This window comes from Crocodylus siamensis, chromosome 1 (genome assembly GCF_052110815.1).
Source record: "Crocodylus siamensis isolate JL-2025a chromosome 1, ASM5211081v1, whole genome shotgun sequence".
In the NCBI taxonomy this organism is placed as follows: domain Eukaryota; kingdom Metazoa; phylum Chordata; order Crocodylia; family Crocodylidae; genus Crocodylus; species Crocodylus siamensis.
Genome location: NC_143395.1, coordinates 194,672,148 through 194,693,210, shown reverse-complemented (window position 1 = coordinate 194,693,210; position 21,063 = coordinate 194,672,148). Strand labels below are relative to the sequence as shown.

Sequence of the window (21,063 nt, the reverse complement as noted above, 5' to 3'; positions counted from 1 at the left end):
TATATGCCTAGTTTTTAAATGTTTTATAAGTTTCTGCTCTGCGGGGGATGGTGCTTCTTCCTTTTACTTGCCAGTGCTATCATTAAACTTTTCTGCACCACCTTCTTTCCTGCCATTCCAGCTAGTGAGTCCTCCATTTTTTTTCTCTTTATTTCCCCCTTCCATCCCTTCTCGTTCATATATTCACCTGCCCCATTTCAAGTCGACTTTCTCCCCTAACTGAAGAAACAGTTCCACCGCTTTCCCATGTATTTGGTCCTTCCTTTTGTGTGCATGTCCTTGTCTGTCATTTGGATTCACCATGCGGGATAGACCTCTGTCCCTTTCTGGCTCAGTCACAAAGACACACCTAAAGGGAACTCACTGCAGTATCGGGGTATCAAGGGAAGGAACAATGTGTTTATACTGCAACAAGCAAAGCAGGGCTCCTGCTTGTGACTCTTTGTTGTAAAATCATATTTTCCACATCATAATCTTAAATGCCACATTAATTTAGTATGTTTCTAGGCTATATGGTTTCTGTATCATTCTTCATTTTTCAGGTTTTTGAGAATGGGACTCCTGATTTTTGCCAAATCACATTTGCCCTTTCATTTTTCTTCATTGCAAGCTAGAAATATTTGCTGTTTCCTTTGAAAGTAACCAAGGCAATATTTATGATGTACACCCAGCTTTAATTCTAAAAGTTCATAGGTGAAGGACTGGTTAGCAAATATGCTAAAGCACTTAGTCCCATTTCTGGTTCTTTTTAAATGTTTATTCTATTTCAAGTACAGGGTGTATGATTTGTATTTAAAAATATTACTGCATGGTGCTGTATTGCAACTGTAATTGATGAGCACAAGAGCACTGCTTGTAATTGACTAGGTCTTGCCAGGAGAAAACTTTGATGCCATTCCACACCAGCTGTTGAGGAAGTATGTTGGATATGCCCGGCAGTATGTCCACCCAAATTTATCTCCAGAAGCTGCGCAAGTCCTCCAGGAATTCTATATTGAGCTCCGAAAGCAGAACCAAGGGCTAGACAGCACACCAATCACCACAAGGCAACTGGAGTCACTGATTCGACTTACAGAGGTTGGTATCTACTGCTGTCTCTTGGAGGTGTATGATATGCCATGAGTTTCTGGCAGGTAATATGCTGGCCCATTTTTAGCAAAAAGGAAGATGAATGTTTATAGAACTGCTTCCTTAACAACTTGTTCCTATCTAAGCAGAGGAAGGAAGGATGGCTTGGTGATAAAGGTCATGTTCTGAAACTTAGAAGACTCAGGTTCAGTTCCCTGCCCTATCATTGACATCCTGTGTGGCCTTGAGCAAGTCACACAGTCTCTCTTTGTGCAAGTTCTAATGTGACATTGGTACAGTGGATACAGAATGACTGTCTGGCTAGCTTGCTATTTAAGCCATACACAAGGAACAACTGGGGTGTGCCTCCTTAAGGGCATCAAGCTTTGAGTTGAGCAAAGGAAGAGAAGTCAAATTTCCCACCACTCCAGAGGAGTTATAGTATTTGGCCTACTCCTATTCCCTGTCTGTTTTCAAGTAGAATGCTTTTAGTTTCTTGTTTTCAATCCTTCACAGGTGCAATAAATACAAGTGTTGCAATGATTTTTCCACTTTCCTTATCATTGTGGTCCTTGACTTGGAGGGTTCTAGAGCGCATCAGAGTTTTCTCTGGCAAGAAGTTGAATGCAAAGTTATACAATATAATTGCATAAATCTGGAATTATCAAAAATCTGGCACTTGCCCTCTCCACTCCGGAACCAGCCACCACTTCCCCCTGGTCCTCCTGGATGCAGAAGGGGAAGCTTGCATGCGGCGGCTACTGCCACCATTCACCACCCTGCGCTGCTGCTCCACTGTGGCTGCTGCTCCGGTTCCAGCCACTGCACCAGTTTAAAAAGTAGTGCATTTTCAAAATTCTGGCAAGTGCTCGGTTCTGAGCACATTGGATTTATGAGGTTATACGTTAATATAAATCATTGAGTACATCTGTCTTGTGCCTGTATAGTCAAGAAAGGCCAATATAGACAATAAAGCATACACAAATTTCTAATTTATTTTCTTTTTTTCCATTTTACAACTAGTATACCTTTCAGCTAGGACTGAGTGGAAGATAAATAGATGTTTCAACTTGTTTAGCTTTCACTTCCATTAGTCTGTCCTTCATTGCCTAACATAATTTATTTTGATGCTCTATAGTTCCAGCACGACTAATAACCTGAAGCAGAATTTTTTATCCCAAACTATTTCTAAATCCTTTACAACTAGGAAGACAAGAGTGTTCTAGTCCTTGCTTACTGACCAAAATAGCAAGTAACAGTCCAACTTGTGCAATCAGACTGTGATGACTTTTTTTTTTTTAAGGTGGCTGATTGTAAGATGCATGTAAAACTGGCAAGTTGTTAAGGAGTTAGGGCATCTTTCTCCTGGAAAAAGTTTTTTCCCAGACTGTGAACTTGCCCAAGCCTCATAAATCCTAGCCACTTCACTCCCTCTGCTGTGTATCTGCTTGTAAGAGGCGGCACAGGATTGAGAGATACTAACCTAATTTTCAGTAATAAAATCTCTTGGAAGATGTGGAGAGGGGCATGTTTCTTTTCCTGCCTGGCTTAACTGCTAATGTCCATATTTTAATGTTGCCTTTTAATGGGTTAGTTATGGTTTGGTGCTATCCAGAGAATGCAGTGTTATAAAGCAAATGATTTCCAGGCACCAACCCACTAAGATGGCTTTGAAGGGGTGAAGCATTGCTGTTCACTGATAACAGCAGGTTGTTATTGGTGTTTATTATTCATACAGAAATGCCATAAAAGAATGTAGGCATCTGTATTTAAGTCCTGCAGGATCATGTTCCAGCACGTAGAGTTTGTTGCAACTAGTGTGCCTGAATGATGGACTCTTGTGTTTAAGTTACTGTGCAACTGAATTGTTATATATGATTTGGTTTTGGTTTTTTTTTTTGAGGCACGCTCAAGGCTGGAGTTAAGGGAAAAGTCAACCAAAGAAGATGCTGAGGATGTTGTAGAAATAATGAAATATAGGTAATGTACCATGTTACCAATCATGCAAAATTATGGTATTCATTTAAATAATATCATTTTTCTTTATGCAACCAAGAGAATGATGAGACAGTATAGTTCAGGCCATAGGTATGTATATGTAAACTCTAAAGCTTTTGTTTTAAAAACTCTTTGCAGCGTCCACTAAATAAGGTGACAATATAATTGTACAATACTGTTATTTGTTAATTTTTCTCATTTAATGCAACATGGCTACTTTGATTATAAACAACTTGTAAAAAACCCCTGATGCTCGGCAGTTTAGAGAAGACTGTATCGTTTTACCTGATAGAAGAGATGTACTCCGAAGTATTTTCTTCTCTTGTTGGCTGACTGTTGCTGTGAATTCATGCTGTGTACCAATTAAGTCTGGAGGTGGTTCAGATAAGCCACTTAGCTAGTAGCCTGGGGCTTTGATTTATTACTACTGGATGGAGTTGCACAATTTGTAGGCCTCTAGACCTTGAGCATAGTCTTATGCTTTGGATAGAGTATCTATTTATTTCTGCCTTTACATGATTTTGATTCCAGTGTGGTTGTGTTTTTTAGCATGCTAGGTACTTACACTGATGAGTTTGGAAAACTGGACTTTGAACGTTCACAGCATGGTTCTGGGATGAGCAATAGGTCACAAGCTAAAAAATTTGTCTCTGCCCTGAGTAGTATTGCAGAAAGAACCTACAACAATATATTTGAATTTCAACAGCTTCGGCAGATTGCAAAGGAATTACAAGTAAAAGTAAGTTTATTTTAATTTCTCTTGAGGAAATTTAAATGAAATAAAACTCAGAAACAGTAGAGCAGTGTCACATTTCACCATTGGAAAAGGATGAGTGAACCACATTTTTTTTCAGCTCTGACATCTGTTCATGACTCATTTCTATTGTAAACTGCTTCTAATCTCACCAGCCTTTTGACAGCTGTAACATATTGCATCAGCAAGCACTAGCTTTGCTGCTGCTATTGAGGTTGGTCTCTGCCTTGTTTACAAAAGATAAGTTTGATTTCAGCATATTTTACTTCCTCTTTCCATCTTCCTGATCACCGTGACTTAAGCCCCAAATTGTTGCCTGTTGTGATGAAAATGTAGTTTTGTTTTTAATGCCTGCGTTTTTTCATTCCTATTCCAAGCTTACTTAATGTATTAATTAGAAATGAAGCAAATCAAAAATACATAAAGCAACAGACAGAATTTCTTTTCTGATCTTCAGCTTGTATTACTCTGTCTTGTTTGTTTTCTTCATAAATGAAAAAATTAGCTAGCCAGTTGCACTTTACAGTACTTGATGAAATGCCTCAAACATCTAATAGAAAGTTATATATACTTTTAAAATCTCTTTAAAAATGTTCTCATTGCATTATGGAAAATAAAGAAAAAGTAATATGTATTTTCACAAACTATTAGCGTGGGCATTGTTCTTCACACTGCCTTGCTAGCATCTTTCAGTCTTAAGAGTTGAAGTGGTAGTAGTGAGAGTCACATCTGGACAAAACACAGTAGTACTACTTCTACAGGAGAAGGAGGGAGGGACTCGTATGTGTGAGTGAGACCTTCCTTCACTGGAGCTGCATCTCCTGAATGCCTTTGAATTATGAGACTTGTTTGGCAACAGATTTCTATATTTTCTCTCCTTTTTAAAACATTCCCTTGGCAAAAAAAAATTTCCTTTCATCTTTCATGGAACATGGATTTAAAATTGCCATGTGGTAAAAACTGGAGATTTGTTTCTTTTGGGGGGGCGTTTATTGAACTTGCGTGCTATAAACTGAGAAGGGATACACTCAAACTGCATTCAGTGTTAGCGGTCTAGTAGTTTGCAAAGAAGTTAAATCTTTAATAGGGTACATACAGGTGTTCGGGGAGGTTAGTGGGGGTTAGATCAAGCTTAAAAATGGTCATCCGATCTAACTTAGTTTGCCCAGGTGCAGATGTTACATTTAGATCTCTAGTTAGGTTGATCTAAGTGCAAACTGTACAGAAGTTCCTGATGGTTAGATTTGGCCTAAAAAAATGGCAAGCTTGATGTTAAGTTAACTTTACCTCCAAGGTAGTCTAACTTAGATTGGGTTGGCAATCTAACTGAACTTCTGTACAGTTCCCAGTGTAGTCCTGGGGCTGGGAAAGTCCAGCCCCAGGGCCCCCCCAGGTGCTGGCCAATTTTGAGTCCTTTGGCCCCTTGCCCCACCCCCAGATGGACCCTCCCTATGCAAACCAGTCAGTGCCCCCTCCTCCCCAAGCCACCAAATCCCTGACCCTGCAAGCCACTACCAGTGCTGGTGGTGTTGGTGTTCACTGGTGCTGGGAGCCAAGGAAGTAAAATGGGATGGGGGGAGGAGTGGGTGTGTGGAATGGGGTGTGGGCTGCCTTGGAGGGGTTCAGAGGACTAAAAATAGCCCCTGGTTGGGACATAAATGGATAACATAGATAATGGGGGGCAGGGTGTTGCCAGATTTGCCCATCACTTTGGGGTGTGCTCATTTATTAAGGATACGTTTCTAAGGTCTTTGTAATTCTCTCAGTGTGCTGCTTGTGTTTCTATATGGAGCTGTATCTCTCCCTCCTGCAAGTCAGCTGCATTGTGGTGGCTGGGTTCCTCCAGCGACTGAATCAGGCAGGCAGACAGACACACATGCCTAAACCGGCTGGGTTGATCAGCATGTGCAGGCTGACACCCTCATATGCCAGGAATCAGTTCATTATGGTAACAATAATATGCAGTCAGACACGAGCACACAGGTGAACAGAATACCTCTGAATCCAGCTGGGTGTCCAGCTGACACCCTCATGGGCCAGCATTCGGTTCATTAGGGCACGTCTGAGCCAAACTGGGTCACTCAGCCTGTACGAGCTGATCCCCTTATGGGTCTTAAACTCCGCACGTCCCAATCTTTTGCCCTAACTGTCTTAGTAGTGGTAGCCTCTTGATGAGCAGACCCCACAGTATTTCTGGGCTTCACAGGGATCTTTGACTTAGGTAAAAGAAGCATTGCTGCAGAGCAAGTGGGGAAGGGAAGTAGACAAGGAAAAATACACCCAGTTAAAAGTTATTTATTGCTAAGTATGTGAAATGTATAATGGTACTAGTAGTAATAGACATGTAAGGAAAAACAAACAAAACAATTACAATATTACTCTGGTTTAATTGAGTATTTGGGGAAATCTAGCTCAAGCTTTACTAATACAATTTAGGTTCAGAAAGCTATGCTTAGAGAGAAGAAGAAAGAGAGAGAGCTGGAATCTCACCATTCCAAGGCACTCGGATGATTTGTTGACAAGCAAAGTTCCCAGCACAATTGTTGAAGGGAGACGCTCTGTTTCTTCCAGCTTCTCGAGAACAACAGTGCATGGTGTCAGAGATTTTTTTTCTCTTGAAGCACATGCTGCTTTGCAGCTTTCTTATACCCTTAGTCTAGCCTCTTCAAAGCATTTTTAGTTGTGTAAATCAAGAGGGTCCCAAGCCATAATTGACAGGGAAAATCCTGTTTATATGAAAAGTTTAAATTTAAATGAATTACCTTTTTTAGTAACAAGGGGTTATCTGGTTTGGAACATCTCAAAAAACTGGTTAACAACCTGGAAAAACATTATGTTTTAAGGAGTAACCAGACACCTAGGAGCCAGCTTGACATTATTATGAATATACTGGAAGGGATCATCTCAGATGGCCTAGCTGTGCTTGCACTGTGAAGTTAGCATCAGTGTTTTATATTTTTACCTGTTGTGAATAAGCCTTAGCTTAGCTTGACTCTCAGATTTTACTGTAGTCTTTTAACAGATTTAAGGATATTGATTACTTGGAGTGTCCATGAACTTTGTTTGGTGGGAGGACTTCCACCAGTCATCCTGGGAAAAGTATGACAGCATTTGTGGTCAGGGCTCCAACGGGCTGGGCGCTGTGCTGACCCCTTAACCATTGTTCAAATGTTGCCCATACCCCCTCTGACTCGGTCTCTTGCCTCAGCATTCCCTAACCTGGTGATCAAGTTTTAGTCAATCAAGTTTAAATACATCTCCCATACTGGGACCAGGGAATGTATGGCCTGAGATGCCTATTAAGCTTTTCTTCTGCTTAGTTCTGGTTAGATGGGTGTGGGTGTGGGGGGTGGGGAGGAAGGAGAAATAAAAAACGTCCTTTGTAAGTTCAGCAAGCTGGGTGCCAGGGCTCCCTCAGGAACACAGAGCTGACAAGTAACAGGGGTGTTGCTCTGAATAAAACTTACTCGTTTTTTTTTCTTTTAGGTATCTGATTTTGCCAGTTTTATTGGCTCTCTCAATGATCAGGGTTATCTTCTGAAAAAGGGTCCACGAGTTTATCAGCTTCAAACTTTGTGAAAGAACATCCATAACAATACTTGATGCACAGTGTTTGTATTTGAAGAAGATTAATGGACATGCTGCAGTAGGATTCCTGTTACAGTACAACTGGCAGTCTACCAAGGGTACTCCTGTACGTACTTTGCAACTAGCCTTGAGCATCAGTAAAAGACGAGAAGTTCCCATGAATACTGTCATTTAAAAATAACCCTTTAAGAATGACTGACTTCCTTAAAATACTGCCATATGACAAGTACTGCCATCTGACAAGTACCGTAGGACTCTGAATCCAGATATGAGTTGTTTGAGACGGGAAGTCTATCAGCATATATGCTAGTTATCAAAGACGATGGGAAGAAAAGATTCTGTATTTATATTCATTCTATTAAAAAAACAGTAGTGGATTTTATTGCAGCTTGAATAACCTATGAAATTTGGTGCTGTTTCAATAGAATATTGAAATGACAAGGTTTATAGTTATATAGTTAAATCAATTAAACAGTCACAGAAACTGATGGAAAAGTTTTCAAGAAATGGATAAATAATTTTTAAACTGAGGCACTGTATAGTTATACCAGTTAATTAAAAGAAATTCTTCAGTGTAATCTACTTTGGCTGCTTAATATTTATGTGCCTCTTTACCCGGGAGTTTATTTAAAATACTGGCTCTGGTTAAAAATGTTAAATATTGTATTGTAGACATGAGTGCTTTTTCTAAACATATGTCATTAAACTTTAAAGACAAAAGTTGGTTTTCTATTAGTTAAGTGACATAAATGTTATACATTAAAAAACAATGTGGAAATTAAAGCACTTTTATGATAAATACAACATGTGCATTTTGTGCATTGATTTATATTAGTTTTGCCATGCTTTAAAAAGAAAAGTGGGTGGGTGTGCTTACTGACTGGTGAAATTTTAGTTGTACATGAGGATATGGATCTGCACACCCATCTGTCTTAAGAATCAAGGCTTAACACAGAAAAATGGTAAATGAAGATGTTTCCAGCATCAGTCTTCATTGAAGTCACGGGTTTTTTCTTAACACTTTATTGACTTGAATTTAGGACTGAAAATCTAGATCAGTTTGATTTTTGTTTTTGACAGTTTCTCCATATTAAAGAAGCGCCACGTACAGTATATTTTCTGGGTTGACACTCCATGGTCAAAATTTGACCTAAGATGCATTCAATTTACTGGTATCATACATCTTGAACTTTGTCATGTTGAGGAAACTATGCAACATTTTCATGTTCAAGTTTTCAGTGTGTGTTTTGTTTTTTTTTAATACTAAGCCTATTCATTTCTGTAGCTTTTTCCAGTACTTTTAGTCACTTCTGTGCCAGTACAAATGTACTGTACTTATTTTGCAAGGTATCCAGAGCTGAAGTTTACCTCCAAGTTAATTGTGCTTTAATTCATAAAATAATTTCTCAGTTGTGGAATGAAAGAACAGAATCAAAAAATAATAACCATGAGTTCATTCAAGATCTGATCCAACACTCATTAGTATTAATGGAAATGCTCCAGTAAACATCAGTGGATTTGGGGCTGTATACTTGTAATTACTTTCCTTAATCCTTTCTAATTAAGGATATTCCCATTGAAACTGCCTGAGTTGTACTGAAAATTTTGAGGATCTTTAAGCTACTCAAGATTGCTTCAGTGTGAAACCACTTGCCAATACTTGTTTTCATAAACCACTTATCTGGGTGAGATACTTAAGGCAAAAATATGCAACTTAGGAAATAATATAGAGTATTTTATTAACTATTAACTGGCATCCAGTTTCAAATGTAGCATTTGGACATCCCAAATGTGCTTTGAAGGCCATGAGAAGGGAGTACCTTGTAGCAGATTCTGAGTACCCTCATAGCCATACATGATATGAAAGCTTACCATTACAATGCCCAACAATTATTGGATAGGAACTCTTTCTCTATTGGGAACATTCCTAGCACATTAGGATGCCTCCCCAAAACCAAATAAGCTGTAGCACTGAAGCTGTATTGTCTGCAGGCACTTAAGCTCTCAGTCCTGCATATACATGTGTTAACATACAGCACTGATACCTAGTGGACTGTGTGCAGACTTGGGAGACCTGGTTCTCATTTCATTTTGTTGGTCTGCTGGGTAATCTTGGCCAAGTCACTTCACTGCCCTGTCCTTTGGTCTCCCTAACTCTAAAAGAAGATATCTGTCTTCTCTTGGGGCTGTGTGCTGTGTATAAAGTTAAGTATGGGAGTGAGATCTGGCCACTGGCTGTATAGTTTCTACACTGGGGAAAAGCTGACTTTGCATATAGCAGAGAATAGTATGTTGCTGGAGGTAAAAATTCCACATTAATGCAAAACGCAGGTTGCAACAGTCCAAATTTTGAAAAAAAATATTCCTATAGAATTGAGAGAGAAATTTATCTAAATGGAGAAGTCTAATGGTAACTATGAGTGCATTGATGCAGATCTTGGGGGCCAATACTGATAGCTGATATTTAAGGAGGCATATCGGCCAATACCGATCCAATAACCTACACTGCTGCCATCAGGTGGTAAGTCCAGTGTGGTGGAAGGGAGAGGGGAGGGGCATGTGGGGGAAGATCAATGCCCCCTGTGGTGAGGGAGGGTTAGGGACAGGTACTGCCCAGCCGGGGTGGGAGGGGGGCACGGGACAAAGGCATGGCTTGTGGGGTGGGGGCAGCTCCCGCTGCTGCTTGCATGGGGGGGAGGGCCCTGGAACTGTGTGGCAAGGCGCAGGCTGCGTGGAGCTGGAGCCAGCACTGAGAAGGGCTTTTCTTGCCGGGAGCTGAGCTCAGGGTGGGCTCTGGCAATGCTGAGAGGAGGATGCAGCCACCCCAAATTTTGTTGCAGCTCTGCTCCCACCCCTGTACTGTTTATCCCCGCAGCCCCGGCTGAACGCCTTGCCTCCACCCACGCGCCAGGAAAATCCCAGGTTGTGGTGCGGGACTGGGAGCAGAACTGAGGCAAAATTTGGGGTGGCTGCAGCCTCCTCCCAGTGCTCCTGGAGCCCACTCCAAGTCCTGCCCCCAGCAAGGAAAGCCCTGTGCAGAGCTGGCTCCAGCCTGTGCCATGTCACGCAGATCTGGGGGCACCCCTCCCCCCACCCTCCTGGGGTGCAAGCAGCAGCAGGAGCTGCCCCCACCCAACAAGTTGCACCTCTGTCCAGCCCCGTGTCCCGGCCTGGGCCACGCCTGCCCCTGCCCCTTCCCTCACCTTGGGGGTCATTGATCTTACCCCCTCCACCCCGCTTCTCTCCCCTCTCCCCTTCTAGTTTACCAGCTTGAGGCAGCTTTCCATGCTGCTAGCTCTGCTCAGTGCTGCACTGCAGCTGCACAGAACACAGGCATTTATCAGCCAAATTATTACCGCCATCGGGCCGATATCCAATGCAACAAATTTTCATAGTTTGTAGGGTCAGAAGGGACCTGAGCAGATCATCGAGTCCAACCCCCTGCCATGGCAGGAAATAGTACTGGGGTCAAACGACCCCAGCAAGGTGATTATCAAGCCTTGTCTTAAAGACCCCCAGGGTAGGAGCTAGCACCACTTTGCTCGGAAGTTGGTTCCAGATCCTAGCCGCCCTGACGGTGAAGTAGCACCTCCTGATGTCTAGTCTGAATCTACCCTCTGCCAGCGTGTGACTATTATTTCTAGTCACTCCTGGTAGCGGTCAGGGGACCAGGGACTCCCCCAATGCCTGCTGGTCCCCTCTGACTAGTTTGTGACAGGCCACTAGCTCCCCCTCAGCCTGCTCTTGTGTAGGCTGAACAGGTTCAGGTCCTGTAGCCTCTCCCCATAGGGTCTGCCCTGCCGCCCCCTGATCATGCCAGTGGCCCTCCTCTGGACCCTCTCCATGTTGTCCACATCCCTCTTGAAGTGCGGCGCCCAGAACTGGACGCAGTACTCCAACTGCGGCCTGACCAGTGCTGCATAGATGGGGAGTATCACCTCCTTGGACCTGCTTGAGATGCATCTGTGGATGCATGACAAGGTGTGGTTGGCCTTCCTGACCGCATCCCCACGCTGCCAGCCCATGTTCATCTTGGCATCAATGATGACTCCAAGATCTTTTTCTGCCTCTGTACTGATGAGAAGGGAGTTCCCCAGCCTGTAGGTATGGTGCTGGTTCTTCCTCCCCAGGTGCAGCACCTTGCACTTGTCAGTGTTGAATCCCATCCTATTCTCATCCGCCCACCCTTGTAACCTGTGTGGGTCTGATTGCAGCCTATTCTTTCCTTCTAGCGTACCCAAATCCCCCCCCATCTTAGTGTTATCTGCAAATTTGAACAGGGTACTTTTTACCACCTTGTCCAAGTCACTGATGAAGATGTTGAACAGTGCGGGCCCGAGCCCTGGGTGACCCCACTGCCCACATCTCTCTAGGTCAAAAATGACCCATCCACCACCACTCTCTGGGTGCAGCCCCCCAGCCAGCTGGCGACCCATTTGACTGCGTGGGTGTCGACACCACAGTCCCCCAGTTTCTTAATGAGAACAGGGTGAGAGTGTTGAAGGCCTTCCGGAAGTCCAGGAAGACTATGTCCACTGCTACCCCTGCATCTAAGGATTTGGTGACCCGGTCGTAGAAGGACACCAAGTTGGTCTGACAGGACCTGCCTCTAATGAACCCGTGTTGGTTGCTCCTAAGCATAATCTCCCCTGCTGGCCCCTCGTGGACATGTGCCAGGGTAATTTTCTCAAAAAGCTTGCCCAGGATAGAGGTAAGACTAACTGGTCTATAGTTTCCCAGGTCTTCCTTCCTTCCCTTTTTTGAAGATGGGAACAACATTGGCCCTTTTCCAGTTCTCTGGCACCACACCAGAGCACCACGAGTGCTCGTAAAGCTGTGCCAAGGGTCCTGCAATGACCTCGGCTAATTCCCTCAGAACTCTGGGGTGGGGATCATCCGGACCAACTGATTTAAATATGTCCAGATTTTCTTGATATCAGTACCAATCGGATATTGGACTGATGTATTGGTGCACCTTTAATGGTAACCACTAGGGGGAGTAAGTTTTAGAATAGTCTTTCTGCATTGCTTCTACAGTATTTTAAGCAGCTACTGATGGCTGTCCAAGACCAACTTATATGGAATGAAAGAAAAGTCCTCAGTGTGGCCCACTGATTTGATATTTCATCCCATCAATAACTGACAGTTAGCACTGCATTTTTGTTTCTAGAGCTATTACTATCACAGACTCCAGTTAAGTAAAAAAAAACCCTTTGGCCATACCTCCAAACACCGGTTGGATACTAGACTGAACACGCTTGTTTGTCTGCTCTGAGGATTTTTGCTTCTGGAGTTCACTGTAGCTGCCCACAAAGTTCTACAGGTAGCTGTTATAGTTACTGAAGTCAGATACGTAAAAAAGAGTAGTCTTTTATAGCTTCTGTCTATACCTACAATGTTCAGAAATATTTTTCTTTTTTGAGTTATATCCACTAGTTGGAGGAAGGAGAGGCAGAATTGTGTTAATAGTTGTATCAGGATAGGTAAACTTTTTTTTTTTTTTTCAAAGATTATTCTTTCTGAGTCTAATGTAAGTAAGAGCTGGTAATAATCAGACTGCTTTGCCCACGTAATCAATAGAAATGTGTTAGCAAAACATTTAGCAAGAACACCTTTCTTTGTAAGGAATCTTAAGAGGACAAACAGAACACAGGAGGTAAGAAAGAAGCCCACGTGTTAGCCAAGCAATGCCAGAGACAGCTTTGGCAGCTGACTTCTGGCAAGAGAAGTGGAAAAGGTCAGATCAAGCAGTCTTTTGAAATTGTACTGCATGCCAGCCTGCTAGGCATATCATGAATGGGACATCACTGCCCACAACACTGTTATTTTTAAGTGGGGCAGGACAAGATACATCCTCAGCCTACCTAAACAAGAGGGTCATCTGTCAGGTAAGACTAACCAAAGATTATGGGTGTGAAGGGGGAGCTAACTAGTTCTAGACAACTGAAAGGAAGAAAGTGGTTGGAGGTAGAAAATGGGGGGACAAGAGGTAAGCAAGAAGGAAAAAGATCTTTTAAACCTCTTTAACAGTGGGCACGGCTACAGGAGATGCTAAATCCACAATAGCCCAGTTCTGTGCATTTGCGCGGCCTGCAAAAAGCATGCTAACGTATAGTAGATTTAGTCTAATGCATGTTAAACTTCACAAAAAAGGCGCATCTGCACTACTGTGTGGTAGCAATCATTGCAGTGCGTTAAGTTAGTACCTAGTACAGGTACTAAACTTAGTGTGCCATAAACCCCAGGTGTCTTTCCTGCCTAGACGCGATGGTCCCGCGAGGTCCCTTCCAGCCCCGTACCATCTATGCATCCTATTGCAGTAATGAACGCGCAGATGAGCCCACCGTATCTGAAAAGGTTGCTTAATTGAGAAGCGTTGCCATGTCCAGCTTGTGTGTTGAAAGATGACAAATCAGTTGCAGGGCTTTCACTTATATTTATTCCCTTGTTCCTTTCTGGTGCAGAAGCTAAACCTCCTTCCTGCGCCAGCCCGCACTAGGAAGAGAGCCCCCTTCGCTAGCGCGGGCTCCTCTCCCGGACTGCAGTGCCCCCCGAGCTCCGAGGACCGCCAATCAGCACCCGCGTTTCGCGGCGGGGCGGGGCCGCACAGGGTGCATGCGCCTTTAAGACAGACGGGGTGGGGCTGGGGGCTTGAAGGGTGAGTGGTTGTCGTAAAGTCCACTGCGAGCTGTCGTGAAGTGTCGTACGCGTTCCCACCTGGCGCATGGGGCCCTGGGCCGAGCCGCGGGGAGGGCGCCCCCCGTCCCGGCCCGCGCGCGGCCGGGGCGCGTAGGGGCCTGCCGCCGCCATGCTGGCCGCCGCCTGGTTGGGCCGGGGCTTCTGGGGGCCCCTCCGCGGCGCCAGGCCTCTGGCGGGCACCAGCGGCTCCTGCCCGGGCCCGCGCTGCCCCGTGCCCCTGGGCCTAGGCCTGACCCCGACCCCGGCTCCGCGCGCCGCCGGCTGCTTGCGCCTCCTGCGTGCCCCCGCCGCCCGCAGCCACCGCGCCGCCGCCCCGCTTCCGCAGCCGCCGCCTCCGGCTCCTCCTCAGCCGTCACGGCCCGAGCCCCAGCCCCCGCAGGAGGCGTCCCGGGGCGAGCTGGTACGTGCCAGGGGCGTAGGGGGGGAGCCTTTTTCCAGCCGGGTGTGTAGTGTGGAGGGGGCTAGCTGAGGGCCAGCCATCACCAACCCTGGCAGATGTGGCTGCGCTCCTCCCCCAGTGCAGTGAGAAGTAATGCTGGGATTTGTGGGGGTTGCCTCAGATTTCCTTTATCACCTTCATTAGAGATTCAAGTTTGTCATCACAATAAAGCCTGAGTTCCATCTGGAGTCTGGTTGGTAGTTTCATTTATGGTGGGGTTTGTTTCCCAGAATTTCAAGGTATTCTGGCAACTGACATTCAAATAAAATGTGTGTTTTACCTTGACTAAACAAGTAATGACTAAGGTTTGTTGGATTTTTTTTTTTTTAACAATTTCTATTCTTCCTCCTCCCCACCCCAGTATGAAAACCCATGGACTATCCCAAATCTACTGTCCCTGGTTAGAATTGGTTTGGCACCAGTTCTGGGATACTTGATTGTTCAAGAAGATTTCAGTGTTGCGCTTGGTGTCTTTACTTTGGCTGGAATAACAGACCTGGTATGTTGTGTAATACAGTGTTGAAATGTGAGGCAGTTGCCAACTTTAGTTTTAAATCGCATCAAAACCACAAAATTCTCTTGTTCACTTGACCTTTGATAACAGGCTTTGAAATGAGACTGGCTAGCATGCATATGGTTTTCTTGAAGTGTCTGCTAAAGCCCACATTATCATCCCTTATAAAGGATCCTTTTATATTACTTTACTATTATCGAGGGGCCATAAAGGTTCTCTAAACAGGTAGCTGAGGATCACGTAGCGGGCACTATAGAAACCTTTCATTTATTTGTGGAGCCAGTCAGCTAGCTGCCTGTGTCACTTAATAGTTTCTGTGCTCAAGTAGTAATGATACATGACTGTTGGACATATTTTGCTTGCTCTGCTTATAAACTTCTGGGATCAGAGTAAGGGGGAAAGAGTGATGTAAATAATGCACTTTGTAACAAAGTGGGCTGATTAATTTTGGCTAAATCATCTACGTTATAAAATTACCTAGGCTATTGTGAGATCAAATAGCCTAATGATGCTAATATATATGCACTTATTTTTTCTGGTGTCATGCAGTTTTTATATTGTATTTACAGCTGGATGGATTTATTGCACGAAACTGGGCTAATCAGAAATCGGCTTTGGGAAGTGCCCTTGACCCTTTGGCTGATAAAATTCTTATCAGTGTCCTGTATGTCAGTTTGACTTATGCAAATCTTATTCCAGGTAAGATCATGGTATGTTCACGGGCAAGAGTTGTTTATTTTTGTTTTAGAAGAGTGAACTGTAGAAGAGAGAGAAGTGACTGTCTTACACTAAGACTATTCTAATGATGTTCAGGGGGAAAACATGGTTATGTCCAAAACATTTGTCAGTTGTTAGGGACCTACCTATGTTGTGGTGAGACAATGAGTTTTTGGCAGGCCGCTTGCAGCACACAGAGCTGATTTTTGCAGCAGCCCCGCCACTGGCTGCTGATTGGTGAAAGGGCTTTGATGGCCTTGCCCTCGCCACTGATTGGTGGAGAGTGCGTTCACTCAGTCTACGTCACTGCCACTTTTTTGAGTTAATTTTTGCTCAAAATTGTGACCAGTGCTGGATTTCTCAGCAACTTTGGACAATGCTGTTTTTTATGATTCGTGCAAAATCTGTGAAACCGCAATTTAGGTGGGTTCTTATCAATTGTGTTTTACTATTAAAGTCTTAGAAAGATAAAGAATTTCTATTTAAATATTATGTCATAAAAGTCTTCTAACTATAGGCAGATTTGACTGCTTTGATGATGAGCCTCTTAGATGCTGTCATTGCCAGGTTCAGCTTGAGTAGTAATTTGCTTTTTCTTAACGGAGCATTTTTCTTTCTTTTCTTGTTCTTAGAACTCATGTTTACAGAAGCTTGTCACTTTATGTCCAGGTTCTACAAAAAAGGATATTTTTCACCTAATCCATCTTCCAAACTTAATTCTCCTATCTAAAATGAGGAGAACAAGGAAGCTTGGCCACTTGGTTCCTTAGGAGCCCTTGCTTCCTGACAGAGACCAGAAATAAATGATGTCCTACTGCCAAACTCATCTCTCTGTCCCCTGACAGCAGTGAAACTTTTCTACTCTTCCATCTCTGTATTAAACCAGGGGTTTTCAGCCTTTTTGGGTCAGTGTACCTCCAGCAGCCAGTCAAGAAGGAAGGAGTTCCCTGGTGGCCAGTCAACAAGTGGGAGGGGGTGGGTCCCCTGCAGCTGACTGACAAACATGCCATTGGCATGGTGGCAACAGAAATTGTGCCTGCTGCCGAGTATCCCCTGAAGCCATCCCAAGTATCCCCGGTTGAAAACCCCTATATTAGACTGTGGAGGAAAGGCATGTTTGTTGTAGGATGTGCTGCAGAATCATGTGACCCACTAGTGATAACACTGAATAGCAAGTCAGAGATTTAAATTTCCAAAATTGCATCATTTTTCCTTTAGAAAGAAAACTAATGGTTCTTACATTTTCTGTTTTGTGGTAATGGGAATTACACATGAGGCTACACAGTAGTACATGTGTTTCTACCTTTCTGTATATAGCTAGATATTCATCGATATAGTTTCTATTCAGAAAAAAGCTTTATTAACTATATTTGTGTTTGTTTTTTCTAGTTCCACTTACTTCTCTCATCATCTTGAGGGATATAGTGCTCATTGCTGCTGTTTTTTATGTACGATACAAAACTCTTTCTCCGCCAGTAAGTGTGTGTGTTTTAAAATAGATGTGCAATCAAATTGCTTTGGATTTTAAAGCAGTTTCCTGGGTTGCTTTGTTATGTAGTATATGTACAAGAGTGATTCAGCAATCCCCTGAAGAAAAATCTTGGCCAAAGCTTTGTTATGAAATGCAACAGTGATTCAAAATTTAGAAAATAGTTATGACTTGCTGGACACAAGAACATTATTTTGTATGAGAATCTTTGAGATGTAGTCATATATAAAGAGGACACTTTTTCACAGAAGAAGATCCAGCAATTACTGGGGTGAAGAAAGCTAGTTTTAAACACGGTAGTCTTTCAGTACCCTTTTTGCTACCTGCATTGTGCCACTTGTATGTTGAGTTTCTTTTAAGTTTATCATTGAGGGTTTTCTTGAATATTCTTCCCAAATATGATTTTTGCTGTAGCAGAACAGTGCAGTACAGTCCTGTCTCCAATTTCAGTATCTGGGTTTTTTTGGGGGGGGGGGGGGGTTTCTGTAGTGTGTTCTTGCTGACTAATTCTTTCACGCATATGCTAAAAATTATTCTTTCTTTCTTTCTTCTCACAGAGAACACTTGGTAGGTATTTCAACCCTTGCTATGCCACCGCTCAGTTAAAACCAACATTCATCAGCAAGGTACGGATGAGAATTCCTTTATAAATTACTTCTTCCTCTGTGTCTTAAATTCTTCACTGTTATGAAGCCCCTTCAGTTTGCTGAATGCTGTACTCTATAGTGCTTATGATTTCTGATGCTGTGGTTGATCTTGCAGAGTTCTCAGCATTCTGACCATGATCCAGCAAAGCACTTGTTTAATGTTAAGGATGTAGTTGGCGCTATTGACAAAGCAGAAGTGTGAATAGTAAATCTCAGAGCTGGTATCTCTTTTGATCCCAACTCCACTGCTCTCCCTCCCAGATCTGTATAAAAGCCAGTGTAGATGGTGTATATTATACCTTTATGGTCACAATTCTAATCTTTTTTTTTTTACTAGATGAACACAGCAGTTCAGCTAATCTTGGTGGCAGCTTCTTTAGCAGCTCCTGTATTCAATTATGTGGACAGCGTATATCTGCACATACTATGGTAAATTACATTTCCCTTAATTGTTTTACTGATACTTTTAAAGAAAGTAATAATTCTGATTTAAATTAAAAAAAACAAACAAACCCTAAATGGTTGCAGCCAAGGGACATGTCTTGCTTAAGCCTAAATTAGATTATAGATTTATGGTTGAATTTTTTCAGATGATCCCTTTTTGGCAACAGTAGAACCAAACTATGTGCCAGTGTTTACTCTGTTGTAAAAGTAAAAACAAAACTAGTGAGAACCAGGGTAAAACTGTTTAAAGCCAAGAAATGGGTTGGAGCAATCTAGTGGATTGCATGATGATAACTTGGTAGCTTTGGGAGAGAGTGGAGAGAGGGAAATCAAAATGCTTCTGTAAAGGGCATAAATATCTCTTTAAAGCACTGTAGTTCTTTAGAAGAGTTAACGGATTAGCGACTAGAAAAGAACTGGTAGATGCAGCTTTTTAAAATGATCTCTTATGTAGCCGTTCATGTGGCTTTTGAGTACACAAAAAATAGGTGGTATGTGAGAAGAATGGATTTGTCTTGAGTGATATCTTTTATTGGACCAACTGTATAATTGGAATAGACTTACACAAGCTTTCGAATCCAGTGTATTCTTCTTCAGGTCTCTCTCACATTTCTTTGACCATCATGGCTACCACTTTGCTCCAACACTACCACATGGGGTAGTACCAGTTCTGGGGTATTGTTAATATAATTTAGAATGTAGAAAGCTACTTAAACATCTGAACTAGTAGCCCTCCATAATAACAGTTCTGATCTTGAGTTTAGCTTTTAGATTTGTTTTAAACATCCTTGTTTTAAAAAAAGGACTTGGAAGTTAACGCACTGTCCATATCTGAGGAATAGCGTCTCTGTATTATTTGGTCCTCAGGCTTGTGAAGGCTGTGTATGTTATGAACTTAAGAGCTAGATTCTATCTTTGCTTTTTTGGCATGTGTGTAACTAAGGTAAGAATTACACCTTGAATTTGAATTCCTCAGTGAAGCAGGTTACTAATTACTGAATGGCGAAACTTATTCTTTTGAGGTTTAGGGGTGAATTTCAGTACCTTTTAAAAGATGAGCTTGGGAAAAATTGTTTCTCAGTCATCAAAATGATGGGGAGAAGTTGAGAACTTCCTTAGTCATGTTTCCTTCAAGCTATGGCCTCAATGTGTACTTAGTATAGTTCAGGCTTATCCAACATGCGGCCTGCCGAGACATTTTCTGAGGCCCGAGGTGCTGCGTTGGGAAACGAAAGTAAACTGTTTACTTCCGTTCCCAGCCCCTCAGTAGCTTCCTAATGGCGGCTGAAGGTCTGGGGAAGGGACAAGGTTCCCACGTGCACTGCGTCAGCTTGATGTTGCCGATGTGGTGCATGTGGGAAGAGGAGTAGCTGCGTGCCACTTTTCCTGGCCAGTGCTTACCCGGCTAGGTCCGTCCCATCTGGAGCAGAACGTGGCTGAAACTGGCTTCCCACGTGCTGCTGGGGACAGGAGAAGGCTGGTCAGGCCTGCACTGGCCAGCAGAAGCAGTGGCGGAGCCATGTGCCACTTGGATGGGAAAAGCCCAGCCAGAGTGGCAGGGGCTCAGCTGCATTTTCCCCCTGCCTGCACTGGTCAGCCCCAAGTGGCACATGGCTCCGCCACCTCTTCTGCTGGCTGGTGCCAACTGGCCAGCCTCCTCCCGACCCTAGTAGCACATGGGAAGCCAGCACGGGGGGCCTCGGCAGGCGTGGTCCTGGCGTGACCTGTGCGGGGTGAGGCGGTGGAAGTCGGTGTCTGCTGGACCCCGCGCTTTGGACTCGCAGTGCTGATGTCACCGGGGCTGTGTGCATGGGCAGCCAGGCGCCACAATGAGAGGGGCTGTGCGGGTGGGGGGGTGAGGGGCTGTGGTGCAGCAACTGCCTTGCTCCAGCCCCCCCCCTCAGGCAGCGCCGGCTTGTGGGGCTGCGCCGCTTGGGGGGGTGGAGATGTGGAGCTATTTATTTCTCCCCTTCAGTCTCTGGGGCAGTAGCTGGCTGGATGCAGAATGGGTCCCTCCTGCCCCTGCCCACTAGCAGCTACCATGAACCTTTCAGGAACAGGCAGGTGTAGTAGGGCTACACAGGCAGAGTCTCTCTGGCCCAGGACAGAGGGTGTTTGAATATGGCTCCCTGGCCCACTGGGTGATAAAAAAGTCATGATCCGGCCCTACATTCAAAAAGGTTAGACACCGCTGGTATAGCTGGTCACAAAATACATTGTCTCTGATTGTAGCAGAAAATAGAGAAACCATTTAAAATGTATTTTAGGTTTATAACTATATACCATCCATTTTCTCCCAAAGGTGTTTGACAGCTTTAACAACAACAGTATCTGGATATAGTTATTGTCATTATGGCAGAAAAACTTTTAAGGTGATAGACAACAAATGAAGTACCACAGAAGGGACCATCTCTTCACAACACGGTTTGCTATACTGCTGAAGGATGTTGACTGCAATATAACTGGTCTGTGGATAAAGGATTTGTTTTTTCTTCTTAATGAGTAGCTGTCTAAATCAAAACCATGTCATCAGAATCTGAAGTTAAAATGAAGTTTGATCATGTATTCTGTACTGATTTTTTTTTTCCCCCCCCCCACTGTATTTTTGAATTTGTTAAAAAAATAAATGTAGCTGTTAAAAATGATGTAATATTCTTACAGGCTCTTGCAAGTCACCAGTTGCTGTTATGATCATTTCCAAGCTGT

General features: G+C 43.5%; 2 protein-coding genes across 2 annotated transcripts in view; both read left to right on the top strand.

The window, feature by feature from the left end:
* Window positions 1-8,209, top strand: part of MCM8 (minichromosome maintenance 8 homologous recombination repair factor) — a 34,775-nt gene extending 26,566 nt beyond the window's left edge. The window contains exons 16-19 of the mRNA XM_090051715.1: window positions 868-1,077; window positions 2,972-3,048; window positions 3,616-3,805; window positions 7,307-8,209. Of these exons, the coding sequence (XP_089907841.1) occupies window positions 868-1,077; window positions 2,972-3,048; window positions 3,616-3,805; window positions 7,307-7,399 (570 nt within the window). The 3' untranslated portion in view covers window positions 7,400-8,209. The remainder of the gene's footprint in view (window positions 1-867; window positions 1,078-2,971; window positions 3,049-3,615; window positions 3,806-7,306) is intronic.
* Window positions 8,210-13,964: 5,755 nt separating this feature from the next.
* Window positions 13,965-21,002, top strand: CRLS1 (cardiolipin synthase 1). The gene is made up of 7 exons (XM_090051703.1): window positions 13,965-14,507; window positions 14,908-15,045; window positions 15,630-15,759; window positions 17,167-17,252; window positions 17,824-17,892; window positions 18,251-18,342; window positions 20,660-21,002. Exons 1-7 carry the CDS (start codon window positions 14,217-14,219, stop codon window positions 20,745-20,747), a joined length of 894 nt encoding a protein of 297 aa, XP_089907829.1. The 5' UTR covers window positions 13,965-14,216; the 3' UTR covers window positions 20,748-21,002.
* The last annotated feature ends 61 nt before the right edge of the window (window positions 21,003-21,063 follow it).